The sequence below is a fragment of the Mustela lutreola genome, chromosome 2 (assembly GCF_030435805.1).
Source record: "Mustela lutreola isolate mMusLut2 chromosome 2, mMusLut2.pri, whole genome shotgun sequence".
In the NCBI taxonomy this organism is placed as follows: domain Eukaryota; kingdom Metazoa; phylum Chordata; class Mammalia; order Carnivora; family Mustelidae; genus Mustela; species Mustela lutreola.
Genome location: NC_081291.1, coordinates 106,070,336 through 106,086,371, shown reverse-complemented (window position 1 = coordinate 106,086,371; position 16,036 = coordinate 106,070,336). Strand labels below are relative to the sequence as shown.

At 39.2% G+C, this 16,036-nt stretch overlaps 1 protein-coding gene across 9 annotated transcripts in view; it reads right to left on the bottom strand.

Moving 5' to 3' along the window:
• RUBCN (rubicon autophagy regulator) overlaps positions 1-16,036 on the bottom strand; it is a 72,412-nt gene that overhangs the window by 49,516 nt on the left and 6,860 nt on the right. For 8 of the 9 annotated variants that reach the window (XM_059162951.1, XM_059162956.1, XM_059162952.1 and 5 more), the window contains exon 1: positions 10,519-10,779. The exons of the other annotated variant lie outside the window; for it this stretch is intronic. In XM_059162951.1, the coding sequence (XP_059018934.1) occupies positions 10,519-10,583 (65 nt within the window). In that variant the 5' untranslated portion in view covers positions 10,584-10,779. Of the gene's footprint in view, positions 1-10,518; positions 10,780-16,036 lie in introns of those variants that run through there. 9 annotated transcript variants of the gene reach the window in all.

Below are 16,036 nucleotides of genomic sequence, written 5' to 3'. Positions count from 1 at the left end.
TGTGGAAAACAGTGTGGAGTCTCCTCAAAAATTAAAAAAATAGAACTACCCTATGATACAGTAATTCTACTACCCATATTCTTTACGTAATATGAAAATACTAATTTGAAAAGATATACGCAACCTAGCGCAGAGCTGGTGCAGGGCTGGATGTCATGACCCTGACCTCATGACCTGAGCCAAAATTAAGAACTGGATGCTTAACCAACTGAGCCACCCAGGTGCCCCACAAATTTTATCTCTTTAAAACAGTGCAATGCCCCAGGTGATATATGGAAGTGTCCAATCACTATATTGTACACCTGAAAATAATATTACACTATTTAACTAACTGGAATTTAAATGAAAACATAATAAATAAATAAATGAAAAGTGCTATGCCATATAACTAACACATAATCACTAAAAATAAGTGAAATATATGACAAATAATATACACATAATAAGTTATTGTAAAGTGAGATTCAATCCAAGAAATACATATAAGCATATCTTTGATCCCCAGTGCCCTTTTTAGGAAGGACAAGGAAATAGCTTCAACTTATTGGCATACCCCCTCCACAGTGTGCCATTTATCTGCAATGAATTGTGGTATCTACCTGAAATCAAGACTGTAGGTCAGGTTGTCCCAAGTCAGATTATGATTTGATCCCTGAAATGTGAAGACAGGTATGTGATATCTAAATGATGGAATATCATGAAACCATTAAAATCTTTGATTAGAAAAAGTTCCCAAAGTTAATGATATATTAAAGTATAAAAGGCAGAATATAAAATTGTATTTATGATCTCAGGTAAAAATATTGAGAGAAATGGAGATATGTAATAATAGTTACCTCTAGTTCTGTGAGGGAAATACAGAGGAGAGAAACTGTTTAGCCCTTCCTTCTTTGTAGCTTTTCTTTTTATTTTTAAAGATTTTACTTATTTATTGGTCAGAGAGAGAGAGAGAGACAGAGCATAGGAGCACACAAGCAGACAGAGTGGCAGGCACAGGGAGAAGTAGGTTCCCTGCCAAGCAGGGAGCCTGATAGGGACTCGATCTCAGGATTCTGGGATCATGACCTGAGCTGAAGGCAGATGCTTAACCAACTGAGCCACCCAGGCATCCCTGTTTAGCCCTTCCTAAACAATTCTAGCAATTAATGAAAGATCAAGAATCTGAACAAAATTAGCTAACAAGAGGCTGGAAAGTACCATCAAGGATTTTTAAATCCCCAAAGTGGGAAGGGCATCTTAGGCTGAAAGATTGTGGTCAGGCAAACACCTGGGACTTTTAATACCAAAAAGCACTCCCTGAAAAGAAGTGATCTTTAAAGTAGAGGAAAACATCGCTAAGTGAAATAATTATTGGTAACACTTAAGTAACAATAGACTACTACATTTAATTTGTTTAATTTTCTTATCTGGCTCCATACTTCCTGGTTTCAATTATATAGTATTTAATGAGTACAGCATGCAGTTAATATTTATGATGTTTTTAAATAAATAATGCTCATAGGAAAAAACATCCTTGACTTTACTGTAGTTTCTCAGCTCTGGGGCACCTGGGAGAACCCAATCATTGGCTAGTTCCATCTCTTTAATGGCTGACAGCAGAATCTTAATGTCTGGGGGGAATAAGTGGTCCTCCTAGGCATGCCTATAATTTCAAATCTATTCAACAAATCCTTCACCAATCACACTACATTTGAATATTAAATTTATTTAATTTAAACAATGAGCAGATTTACCAAAAGTTAAATCCCTTATGTCAGAAACCTAACCATTGATGGTATATAAACTCCTTGGTATGGAATTCAAAAAGTCTCCATCATGTAGCCCCAGTCTAAATACCAACGTTCCCACTCGGTACTCCTCAATTTGAAAACAGTCTCTTTACCCACCACACTCTATTATAACATGCCAACCTCATACCTACTTGCATGGTTTTATTTAACAGATCTTTCCACTTAAAATGCTTCTCCTCTTGTCTCATTCAGGGATTCAGGTTCAGCTCTCGTTCAACATTCTCCTAAGAAGTTCTAAATAATTTGACCAGCTATAACTCCCTTGTTGGAAACCCCATAATATATGCTGTCAATATACCATTCCTCCTGATGATCCTTTAAAAAAAATGCTATTTAATTGTTGTTGTATGTGATTTGTTTTCTTAAGGATAGAAACCGTGTCTTTTCTATTTCTTATGTGCTGTTATTAGAAAGAGGGAGAAAATGTCATGCAGCAGAAAGAGAGCAAGGTTCACAGTCAGGCCAACCTGAATTTGAATCCGAGCTCTCCACAAACTAGTCAAGCAGTCTTAGGTAAGCCATTTAAATTTTCTAAGCTTCAGCTCCCTCAGTGTGATTGATAATCTACAGAAAGCACCATCATAGGGTAGATAATGATATTCCTTTCCTTTTCTCTTTTCTTTTCCCTCTTCGAATTTCCAGTGCATAAATATAGTAAGTCAAACTACATCAGAAGGGGTCCTGAATAAAGCCTTCTTACTCATTCTGCTCAGAAAAAAATCTGCCAAAACTATCCAGGATAGGACCGGCTGTAACACAAATTAAGACTTGTCACTGTGCTCTGCATCTTAAGAATATCTCAACTGATTTTAAACCAGGCTAAATCTCCTCTTCATAAGCATAGATTCCAAGGCCTGATCATGCTCAGGGTACTCTTGCTTAAGCAGGAAAGCTAGGAAGACTTCCTCAGAAGACTCTTGGAAGTATCTTGTATACAACAGAGATTCAAATCTGCTTACTTAATAGAATGGTAGAAACATAGAAGGTTTTATTGTAAAACAGTAAGGTTAATTTCCTGAGTCATAGAAGAAAGCCAATCTCATTACCTTACAGTCACATCTGGGTAGCACAATGCTTTACAAGCAAGGAGGCACACCACCCCCCACCTTCGAGAGCAAAGGTAGGGGAGGAAAGACAGTGCTTCAGTTGCTTCCAGTTTTAGGGACACTATTTTAAAGTAAAAGCTAATCATCATTACAACTAAAACTAGATTATCTTAAATATTGCCAAGGCAAAGAAAAAGCAAAAGAACATAATAAAAAGTCATTTTTAAAAGATGACAGAATTAAGATAAAATAGACATGAAATAAAAATAAAAGTCAATGAAATAAACACAACTATTTAAAACCAAAGAACCAATCAAGCAAAAAGGTAGGCAGAAATTATGATATTACATCAAGACTGCATTTAAAGCAAAAATCATTTAAAAAGACAAAGAAGTCATAATGAAGATGTAGCTCTCAGTAATTTTAGGTATCTAATAACATGGCCTCAAAATATAAAACAAGGGAGTCTGGGTGGCTCAGTTAGTTAAGTGGCCAACTCTAGATTTCAACTTAGGTCATGATCTCAGAATCATGAGGTCCAGCCCTGCTTTGGGCTCTATGCTCAGCAAGGAGTTGGCTTAAGATTCTCTCTCTCTGGGCGCCTGGGTGGCTCAGTGGGTTGAGCCGCTGCCTTCGGCTCAGGACATGATCCCAGGGTTCTGGGATCAAGTCCTGCATCGGGCTCTCTGCTCAGCAGGAAGCCTGCTTTACCCTCTCTCTCTCTGCCTGCCACTGCCTGCTTGTGATCTCTCTCTCTGTCAAATAAATAAATAAAAATCTTAAAAAAAAAAAAAAAAAGATTCTCTCTCTCTCTCTCCCCCTCTGCCCCTCCCCATCCTGTGCACTCATGCACTCTCTCTCTCTTTCTCTCTCTCAAATAAATAATCTTTTTTTAAAAAATTTTAAAATTAAAATTTAAAATTAAAAAAAATTTAAATTTTATATTAAATTTTAAATTTTATATGTGCGTACATATCTAAAATGTATATGTATAAAATAGATTGAAATATATAAAATATACATAAATAAAAATATATAATATATAAATTTAAAATATATAAATTATATATTACATATATAATTTTACATATATGTGCATATATACACATATATATATACATATATATATATATATAAAACAAAACACACATATGAAGCAAAAACTACAGAAAACATACAAAGAAAATCGAGGGGTGCCTGGTTGGCCCAGTCAGTGGAGAATGAGATTCTTGATCTCAGGGTTGTGGGTTCAAGTCTCACCTTGCATATAGAGATTACTTAAAAATAAAATTTTAAAAAAGTGAAAATAGAAGAGAAAAAACAATGGTAATGGGAGATTAATTATCAGATCATAAAAATCAAAAGTAAAAAAGTGATTAGAAGAGCTGAATAATATTATACATAATAAGGTTGTTCTTTAAATTTAGAAAACTACATCCTGAAGAACACTTTTTTTTAAGCATAGGACAATCCAAATCTAGCCTTGTACTAAAGTACACACAATAAAAAAAAGTTATTCAATCCTCCAAGGCATATTCTCTGTCCACAAAGCAATAAGACAATAAGCAGATAACAGAAGTAGAACAAAGAGGGGGAAAAAAAACTTGGAAAATTTAAAACTGTCAAAGGATTCTCGAGAAGGCAAAAATAAAATCATGGTATTGAAGGGGGTGGAGATGGAATGATGTCATGGCTCTGAATGCTTTCTTCGCCAAAGCATCCAAGTGAGAAAGCTCATAGAGAGACTGTCTTAGAATCTTTTAGAAATTATGGGATCTTGCTATTTTCTAGTAAAAAAAATCATCATCTCTTCACTCCTATGATCTAGCAGGATTTCTGTAAATTTCATGGCCTTACAAAGGAAGTGCCAAGTCCCTATTTAGTCGCTAATAATTTATGATTTCCTTTAATAATCCTCTCTCCTCTCAATCAAGTGTGGGTTAAACTTCAAGTCAGCCTGATGCAGAGGAACTAAAAACATGTAAGCATGACCTAGTTGTTTACTGAAAAACTCAGAATTTAATCTGTAACAGCATTGTTCAATTGAATTTTCTATGATGCTGGAAATGTTCTATATGTGTGCTGTCCAGTATGGCAGCCAGTAGCCCCAGGGGCTTGAAATCTGGTTAGTATGATTAAAGAACTGAAATGTTAGATTTTATTTAATTTTAATTATTTAAACTTAAATCACCACATGTGGCCAGTGGCTATTATGTTGGACAGAGCTAGTCTATAACCACCCAGATAGGCAGGCTGGTGAAACTTAGAAAGGAAAGATTACAAAACACACACAAAAAGATTCCATTTAATAAAAGAAGTGATAAAGGAGCTATAAAAAACAGATCAGGGGTGCCAAGGTGGTGCACTCAGTTAACCAGCCGACTCTTAGTTTTGGCTCAGGTCATGATCTCAGGGTCCTGAGATCAAGCCCCAGGTCAGGCTCCACACTTAGCATGATGTCTGCATCAGGATTCTCTCTCTCCCTCTCCCCCCCCCCCACCGGCTTGTGCTCTCTCTCTCTCTCCCTCTCTCAAATAAATGGATAAATCTTAAAAAAAAAAAAAAAAAAAAAAAAAGCAGACCAGCTGTGGGGAGGATAGATACTGGGATAAGCTTCAGCTTAGGGTCCCTGCTGTTTGCTGATAGGCCTCCCTCTCCTCTGTTCTGCACAATAGCATTTCCCCCCAAAGCATCAACAATATGTTGTTGGGGTTGGGGGGACAGTGGACAATGGGGGTAGGTATACTAATAACTGGACTAGCAGTATGAATTGCTCAAAAATTATTTGATCCTCCTGCTTTACTACAAGTTCTATATAAACTGTCAACCCCTACCTCAGTCAAAGAAAAAAGAGAAAGGAAGGAAGAAAATAGAAAATGAAGATAAATGTAAAAAAGTGAAAGTGAATAGGGATAAAGGGAAAAAAGAGGCCCTTCCAAAGGCAACAGTACCACTGGCAGCTGCCCAACTATAAGACGCATGACCAAACTGTTAATGTTTCCATTCCTTGAATAAATACTCACAGAATGTCGATTACATTAGGCACTGGGCGAGGCACTGGGCTTATGGTGGTTAAAGACGAAGAGTCTCTGGGGCGCCTGGGTGGCTCAATGGGTTAAGCCGCTGCCTTCGGCTCAGGTCATGATCTCAGAGTCCTGGGATCGAGTCCCGCATTGGGCTCTCTGCTCAGCAGGGAGCCTGCTTCTCTCTCTCTCTCTCTCTCTGTCTGCCTCTCTACCTACCTGTGATCTCTCTCTGTCAAATAAATAAATAAATAAATAAATAAATCTTAAAAAAAAAAAAAAAAAGACGAAGAGTCTCCATCTCTCAAGGTATTCAGAATGAAATGGGGGAAATGGGCACTTACATAACTATGTTCTGCAGAGAGATATGTTACAAAGAGAGATGGAGAAGGGCAGGTCAGGGATGCCTTCTAAAGGAGCATTATTTAAAAGATGACTAATAGCCTTCCAGGTGAAGGAGGAGGGATTGCAGGGAATGTGGAGACACAAGGATGAGAGTGGTGAAGAAGAACATGTAGGAGGCAGTGAATGCCATGGTTTTGTAACTGGGAATGTCGCAGGGATTAAAGTATGGATTAAATGTCAGGGAGGAGTTTTGACTATTTTCTATTTTTCAAGAAGAAAAGATTAAACATTTCCGAGTAAAATAGTATAATAACTTTGCTTGCAAAAGATTAAAGTGGTGGCTATGTGGAGACAGTCTGGAATTAGGGCCAGAGTTTAGACTGGAAGGTCAGTTAGGAGGCTACTGAGACGGCCCACAATGAGAGATCATAAAGGGTCCTCGATGAATATATTGGTTATATGTGCCCAGAATTCATGTCCCTTTCTTTTGGTAACAGAACTCTCCTTTTCCACAGGGGAATCACCCCTCTGCCATATACTCGGGTACATGAAGTCCCAAGAAAGTATACCCTTGCCTCAGGATCCAGGGTTGGGCACATAATTTGGGCCTGACAGAGTGGCATATTCCATACCCTGATTATAAGAAGGGGAACATAACTCAGGTCAATCCAAAAATACTCAGCCTCCAAATTTTTGTTTTTGTTATACCTATTAGGATTGCTTTGTTTGTTTGTTTGTTGTTTTGGTTTGATTTGGTTGGGCTTGATTAGGGTTATCCTGTAGAAAAGTCTGAATGAAGACAACACATAGGGAAGAAGAGCCCACAGAGAGGGACAAATTCTTATTTAAGCCTATACTTGGTCAGGCCTGAAGTAATATTACTCCCTGGATTTTTCAGTAATACAAGCAAATATATTTGGAAATGGAGAAAGAAATAAAGCTCCCAGAGAAAAATCAGGAACAAAATTCATAGGACCTGGAAACTACCTTGATAAGGGGAATGAGGAGGAAAGTAAAATTTCACTTTGAGGGAATTTGGGTTTGCTGAGTGGGAAATGCTATTAACTGAGATACAGAACAGAAGATGGAACAGTTTTAACCAATGGACTGAGCTCAGTTTGGAGACACTAAAAAGGATTTCAATACTTCAATTTTGACTCTATCTGGATCACTGCACCAGAAAAACTGCATATAGCTGGGTTTCAAGTTCAGACTGCACAGCCTAAGGCAGTATAGGGTGGCAGAGTAAAGCCAGAAGAACCATTCCTTTCATCGTTTAGTAGTTTCACCGAACAACCTCCAAACGCCTGGCACTTACTACCCAACTAAAGAAAGAGAAGCATTATCCCTAAGCAGTATAGTGTTTTGCTAGAGTGATAAATAGCTAGATGAAAATTAGGGAACCTACGAAATAACTAAACTCCAAGGATAAAGTGAAAAGCTAGGCTAACACCGCCCCCCATCCTCAGAGTGGAGTGCTGAACTCAGAGGAGCCATGGAAGGAAGAAGAACAAGAAATACAATTGAGAACAACAACCAGAAAAGTACATATCCACCTTATTTCAAGAAAACTGGGGAGGAGACAGCAAGTAGACACTTTTTGCACTTAGCACATACCAAGCACCCCATGAAGAGTTTCATGGAAATTATCTTTTCAAAATCTCACAAGTTACCAGTCAGCAGGGCATTATTTTTCCTACTCAGATGCATGAGCCAAATTAAGCAGTAAATCTAGGATTCACAGGCAGGTCTACCTGGTTATAATGCACATTTCACTACCTCAACTGCTTTCAGAAAATATATTGATATTTTCAGAAATATATTGATAAGTTTATCCTTTGTATATAAAAATGATGCCATCTCAGAATGCCTGGATGGTTCAGTTGGTTAAGATCTGACTCTCGATTTCAGCTCTGGTCATGAACTCAGGGTCATGGGATCAAGCCTCACATTGGGCTCTGTGCTCAGCACAGAGTCTGCTTGTCCCTCTCCTTTTGCTCCTCCCCACTAATGCTCTCTCTTTCACTCTATCAAATAAATAATAAAATCTTTCTTTTTAAAAGATTTTATTTTTTTTTTATTTGACAGAGAGAGACAGGGAGAGAGAGTGGTAGGGGCAGAGGGAGAAGCAGATTCCCCGCCGAGCGGAGAGATGGGAGACGGATGCAGGGATCTGTCTGGGATCATGCCCTGAGCTAAAAGCAGACTCTTAACTGACTAAGCACCCAGGCACCCCATTAAATAAAATTAAAAAAAAAAAAAGATCCCATCTCATCATGAAGATTTTTTCTGAACTGGGTATTTTATTGACCATAGAAAGTTAGGTTAAGAGTGACCCAGCCAAAAAAAAAAAAAAAGAGTGACCCAGCCACAATGCCTCAATTCTCAGGCACCGGTATGTATATGACAGTTGTCTACTTGGAGCTAAGGAGGCCTTGGTGCCATGAAACTTCATCAAACAACACATTCTGAGTTAACTCAGCCACCAACAAAGAGTAGGCTATAGCAACAATACTAGTGACCTTGTGGGGATAGTCCCACTGCAGAAATTAAATTTTGACTAGAGTTGCTTGGTTAAGAGGCAAGCATTAGAGGGGCACCTGGGTGGCTCAGTCAGTTGAGTGACCAACTGGGATTGCAACTGGGGTTGCAACTGGGCCTAATGTTGGGCTCCACAATCTGCGGGGAGTCTGCTTGGAATTCTCTCCCTCTCTCTCTGCCCCTTCTTGTGCTCTCTCTCTCTCTGGTGAATAAATAAATCTTAAAAAGAAAAAAAGGTAAGCATGGAAAAAATAATAGAGAGAAAAATATACCTGCAAAGGAGCTGTCCCTACTGTCCTGAATGACAGGCAAAGAATGCTATAAAATTCATTATCTTATACATTTCTTTGTCCCACTATATTAACATAATGAGGCAGCATAGCATAAGTATTAAAAGTTCAGACTCCGGAGCCATATTGCCTGGGCTTGAATCCCAGTTCCACCAGGATTCACTGTAGGAAATTGGCAAGTTATTTATCCTGTTCATGTCTCAGCTTTCTCATCTATTAAATGGGGATAATAATAATACCTGTTTTGTTTGGCCATCATGAGAAGTAAATAATACTTGTAAGACTCCTAAGTAGTGCCTGGCATGTGATAAGTGTTTATTTAAATACATCAAATAAATAACTAACCCAGCTAGATGGGGAGGAAATGTGAATTTGAAATTTCCAGCCCAGCCTCTCCCACATGAACCGGTAAAGGAAAAGAAAACTGAACCAAAACCTTATTTAAAATTTATATGGGACCTTTCACACGAAGCATTTCACAGACATCTGGAGGAAGAATAAATAGCCAAATATACACAAGCAGAAACTGAAACGTGGAAAAGGGAAGTAAGATGTTCAATTTCACTGAACTCATCTTTCATACATCTCAGGCAGGAACCCAGGCTTGTCAGTCCACATTTTGTACACAGGCCACAAGTTAACAGTGTACATAAAAGAGGAGTCAAACTTAAAAACAGCCAGGTCTTCACCTGGGCGCATTATCTCATTAATTTTCCCCCTGCTGATGTTTTCTCACTGAAGCAAACACCTAAATATGGGAAGCACCTATACAGAGAACAAGTCACCATTTAATCAAAGTAGTCTGTAAAATCTTAAATCCTCCATTTCTAAAGGGTATGAACAAGATGTCAATAGTTTCGTATAAATAAATGTGAAATTGCTAAATTGCATTGTGGGGAAAGAGAGAAGGGTTGAAGACGAAAAGGAAATGACAGAGAGATCCTGCCACTGACAGAGGCACGCACACAATTTCTAGTTTCATTAGCAAGCCCGCTCCCCCACACCATGGCCATTACAATCGTCCACTTTCATACACAGGCCCTCCTGTCTTCCTCACAGTCATCTCCGCCTAAGCTGCTTTCTAGGCCAGTCATAGTGCCCTAACCTTTGCGCCCAGAAATTCTTACAACACCAACCTTCTTAATATTGGTCTGATATGCTGTCACCTCAAGTTTCACTCAGGCTACCAACATTGTGCCCTACCCCCATCTATAGACTCTCGCCTGCAAAAGTCTCACAAAAGCACCTCTCAATAGCTACCTCCTCTCCTGCTCCCCCTGCCCTCAGCATATCATACCCATATTAAACCCGTTCCCGTCCTATCCACGCCCTGCCAGTCCTTCTTCTCACAATTTCTTCCCAAACAAGTCTCCCAAAGTCCATCACGCCCGATACTTCTGCCGGTGGTCTCGAGCCCTCACAATCCTCCCGGTGGTTCGGTGCACCATCGGCCTTGGACCCCCCCGCGCCCTTCCCAACCCACCTGCTCTCCTCCGGCAGGCGCTCCTCGCAGCCGCCGAGCTCCATTCCCGCGCCCTCCGGCCGCATCCGGGACTACGAGGTCGCCTCCTCTCTGAAGAGAGGCGCCCCTGCCCCTTCGTCCCTAAGGGCTCCCGAAGCCCTAAGAAGCGGAGGAAGGCACCCTCGGTGGGTGGGCTCAGGGTGATGCACTACACTTGGGATGACAGCAGGAGCGGTGATTGCTGTCTCAGCTGCGGTTTCTAGCCCAGCCACCCCCACTTCCGGCTCCAAGAACTACAACTCCCAGTAAGCACTTCGAAGACTCGGCCGCTCCCGGCATGCTCCGCCCGGTCCAATCGGAGGCCGCGCTCGCGGCGAACGTCGCCTCTGGCTGCGTGCTCGCGACCGTACACTAGGCGGGGAATACCAGCGTTAGGTTGTGGAAAACGTATGGGTGCAAATCCTTACACACTCAGGTCGTGCTTCATACTCAGTGCCGCATGGGATCAGAAGTTTAGACTAGGAAATAACGCTGATCTTAATCCAAGTACAGTTAACCCCGCTTCAGCCTACCCGGGTTTAACACCTGTCGGTGATGTTTGGGGACCTCAAGCATTTTAATGAAGAGCTCACAAACTGAAGAGCACAGCTTGCTTTTGGGATCGCAAAGGAAAAGCAGGAGGGAAAGGCTCTGCGGGGAAGTTTTCCTGCAGAACTGATCAGAACAGAATTTTTAAGGATAAGTATGAATTAGCCAGGAGAAGAGAAAGTGGAAACAGTGGCCCGGGCATAAGGAAGCATGCTGGTTTGGGAAGTACTAGTTCTGAGTAGTAATAAGGCCTGGGAAGAGGTGGGGAACAGAATGGTGTTGGTGAGCAAGCACCCTAAATCGTGAAGTGCCATTTTAAAGAATTTGGATTTTATCTTTAAAACAATTAGGAGCAAATTAAGAATATGCAAATCAAGAAGTGGTTTGACCAAACTTGCTTAGAAAACTACTTTTGACAATGTGGAGAGGGAATGGGGAATGTACCATGTTGGAGGTAAGACTGGAAAAATGGATATGAGAGAAAATTGAAAATCCCCATAGAGGCCAAGCAGGTAATGCCAATGAGAAAAGTGAGCTGGTTGTTGGAGAGTGGCAGAAACTCTGAACTGGAAAGCTCGTCCAAGAAGGGAGGTCTTACCTTTTCTACAATTGAATGTTGCAAAATGGGTATATAGGCCTAGAATTGCCTAATACTCTGATTTTGCAATAGAAGCTGGAGTCTGCATTTTTAAGTACAACTTTTAATTTTTAGAAAAAATCGGTAACAATTTTTTTTTAATTGTAAACATTACACAGTCCAAAAAAAAAAGTTTATAGGCTAAATGTGCCTTTGGATTACTAGTTTGCAAGTTCAGGCCTGAACTGGGGCAGTAGGGAATAAGGAGGTTGGGATTAGTGCAATGGTAAAGCAATAGAATCTGTACTACTCTGTGAGAGGGGTCTCTAGGTAAGCTCCGTGGAAAACTAGTTACTCTATTAAAAATAATATATGACTTAAAGGAATTTTCAAACTTGAGGAAACTTTTTCGTGAATTAAAAGTGAAATGAAGGAGGTTTCTAATGTAAGTTATGATTTTCAACTTCCATTTATATAAGAAATAGACCTCATTCAAACTTTTTCATATTATTCTACTAAAGGGCTATACTTTTTCAGAAAGTGGCAGTGTTAATCACTGGGATTTCACTTCTATTTCTACGAATGTATGAACTTTATTTTTGGCAGGCAGTTTAATCCCAAAATAACGCCACATGATCTTAGCATATTTACATGAAAGACCACTTTATCAGGAAATTCTAGAACTAATATTGTAAAAAGTCTCAGTTCTATAGTAAAAGTTCTGAGAAAGTCTGGGTTTAAACATATTTAAAGCAGTTAATAAATGTGATAATGACTTACATTAGCCATGTGTCCGTCCCCCTGTCCTATCCTTCCGCTTTCCCTCACCCCAGATGGCCATATCCTGAATCCTTGCTTTATGATTTCACTGCTTCCCTTTTTATATAGTTTCTTTGTATCAATTTACATACCTAGAAATTATTATTTTTTTAAATTTTTGTGTTTTAACTTCACAAAAAGTATAGTGAGCTGTATTTATTCTTTGAGGCCTTAGGTTTTTTTTTGCTTAATGTTACATTGATAAGGTTTATTCACATTATCATATGTCACTGTAGTTCATTGATTTTTGACTGCTATATAATAGTTCATTGTGTGAATACAACAGTTTATTCATGCTGTCTTTTTTTTTTTTTTTTAAGATTTTTATTTATTTTTTATTTGACAGAGATCACAAGTAGGCAGAGAGGCAGGCAGAGAGAGAGGGGAGGAAGCAGGCTCCCTGCTGAGCAAAGAGCCCGACGCGGGGCTCGATCCCAGGATCTGGGATCATGACCCGAGCCAAAGGCAGAGGCTTTAACCCACTGAGCCACCCAGGCGCCCCTATTCATGCTGTCTTTCATTGATAAGCATTTGGGTTGTTTCTAGGTTTTTGCTATTGTAAACAGTGCTGCTATTAATATTATTTTACTGTACCCTCTTGTATGTAAACAAAGGTTTCTGTTGGGTACAGAAGTGGAATTGCTAGGTCATAGGGCTATTGTTTATTCTAGCTTTTGTTTTGAGTGGTGGGTTTGTAGGTACACAGTTTTCAAAATAACTAATTAGTTATGATGTCATAACTAATTATAAGTGGTTATTTAAAATAACCCAGAAATTGAAATAAAATAAAATAATTAACTAATCAGGGCCCCTGGTTGGCTTAGTCATTAAGCAACTGCCTTTGGCTCAGGTCATGATTCCAGGGTCCTGGGATCAAGCTGCCCATCCAGCTGGCTCCCTGCTCAGCTGGATGGAAGCCTGCTTCTCCCTCCCATGCTCCCCCTGCTTGTGTTCTCGCTCTCGTTCTCGCTCTCTCTTTCTGTCAGATAAAAAAAATCTTAAAAAAAATTAACTAACCAAATAAAAATGGGCCATGCATGGAAGATGATGACCAAAGTATGTCATGAACCAAGGATTGTTAGTACAATATTGTGCTTCTGAGGCCCAAATGCAAAAATTGCCAAATATGCAAAAATATCTAGCATGAGTCTTCAATAAGTCACATAAATGTAATGGTCTTACTTAGAACTGCTTGCTAAGGTAATATTTTAGAAGTCAAAAAACCTGAAGAAGATTGTTTGATTTTGATCAATGTTTTCAAGATGCTAGTTTTATACAAACAGTAATAGGTCCTAGAGTACCAATGGCAGAAGGCCAAATTCACTCAGAATCAATTATTCAGGGCGTGTCTGGGTGGCTAAGTGGGTTAAAGCCTCTGCCTTCGGCTCAGGTCATGATCCCAGGGTCCTGGGATCAAGCCCCACATCAGCCTCTCTGCTCAGCAGGAAGCCTGCTTTCTGTCCTCTCTCTGACTGCCTCTCTGCCTACTTGTGATCTCTGTCAAATAAATAAATAAAATCTTTTTTAAAAAAATCAATTATTCAAATAATGGATTTTTAAAGCTCATTACATTTACCAATTTGCTAAAATTTGGTTTCAATGGTCTTTTTAAAATTTTTTAAATTTATATTCAATTTAGTTAACATATACTGTATATTAGTTTTATGGATAGAATTGAGTGATTCATCGTTTGCATATAACATCCTGTGCTTATTACAAGTGTCCTCCTTAATACCCATCACCCAGTTACCCCATCCTCCCACCCATCTCCCCTCCAGCAACCCTTAGTTTGCTTCCTAGAGTTTAGCATCTCTTCTGGTTTGCCTCCCCCTCTGTTTTCATCTCACTTTAAGAAGTAGACTTCTTGGGGCGCTTGGGTGGCTCAGTGGGTTGAGCCACTGCCTTCGGCTCAGGTCATGATCTCAGGGTCCTGGGATCGAGTCCCGCATCTGGCTCTCTGCTCAGCAGGGAGCCTGCTTCCCTCTCTCTCTCTCTGCCTGCCTCTCTGCCTACTTGTGATTTCTCTCTGTCAAATAAATAAATAAAATCTAAAAAAAAAAAAAAAAAAGAAGTAGACTTCTTAGGGGCTCCTGAGTGGCTTAGTGGGTTAAGTATCTGCCTTTGGCTCGAATCATGATCTCAGGGTCCTGGGATTGAGCCCCGCATTGGGCTCTGCTCAGCAGGGAGACTGCTTCCCCTTCTCTCTCTGCCTGCTGCTCTGCCTGCTCTCGCTCTCTCTCTCTGTGACAAATAAATAGTCTTTAAAAAAAAAAAAGTAGTCTTCTTAAATATACTAAATATCAATTAAATTCATGAATATGTTCTTTTCATTATATTCACTAAAATTACTCTTAGCAGCATTTAAAAAAATATTAAAATTTTAAAAGCTAAGGAATGGCTCCCACTGGCCAAGTCAAATGAATTTGAGCATCAAAATGAGTTAATCCATGAAATGTATACATATCCACAATATTTTAAAAGGCAAGCATGGCCCTTACACTCTTTACCCCTTTACTTTTCAAAAGAGAATTTTTGAACACAGGATGAGTCTGAATTTCTATGGAAACTTACATGCATTTATAAATAAGTATGCAAATAATAAATAAATAGAAAAGGGAAGAAAGAAAGGGGGGAAGGAAAAACTATTTTCCGTAGTAGAATGTCAAGTAATGAATGCAGATGAACGATAGACTGAGAAAATCACTATTTTGTAGCCATCACTGTAATAATTGGTTCATTCAAGAATTGTGGATGGATGCTAAAGCCATTAGTGAGTTTGCTCTGAAGTAGGATATTTATACAGTCTCAAAGTATCTCCCCACAGATCATTTACTCACTAGAAATGAGGAAAAGAGGTACCTTTACAATGGAGAAATTGGCAGACATAGCCTTAAGTGATCAAAGTTAAAATTACCCATAAGACAAGATGACATCTTTTGCCTCCTAATGTTAAGTCCTGAGAAGGACACAACATCACATACATAGTAATCGTGATAAAAGTGTATAACCTGAATTTAATCACGGGCTAACAATAAGACAAATTAAAATGGAGGACAGTCTAACAAATGCCTTCAATCTTCAAAAATATAAATATCATACAAAACTAAGAAAAGCTGACAAATTTTATGAGATTAAAGGAGACAAAAGAGGCAGGACAAAGAAATGCAAAATGTGAACCTGGGTTGGATCTTAGTTTGAAAAAAAAAGTTATAAAGGATAATTATTTATTAGAATAATTGGCAAAATTTAAATATAGACTGTACATCAGAGAATAGAATTGCATCAATGTTCTATTTTCTGAATTTGATCATTTTAGCATGGTTATGTAAAAGAATATCCTTAGAGATATATTCTATATGATGTCTGCAATTTACTCTCTTATTGTCAAACAAAAACAAATAAGAATTACAGCCATCTGGGGATGCCTGGGTGACTCAGTCAGTTAAGTGTGTGCCTCAGCTCAGGTCATGATCCTAGGGCCCTGGGATGGAGCCACAAGTCTTTGGACTCCCTGCTCAGCGGGGAGCCTAATTCTCCTTCTCCCTCTGCCCCTCC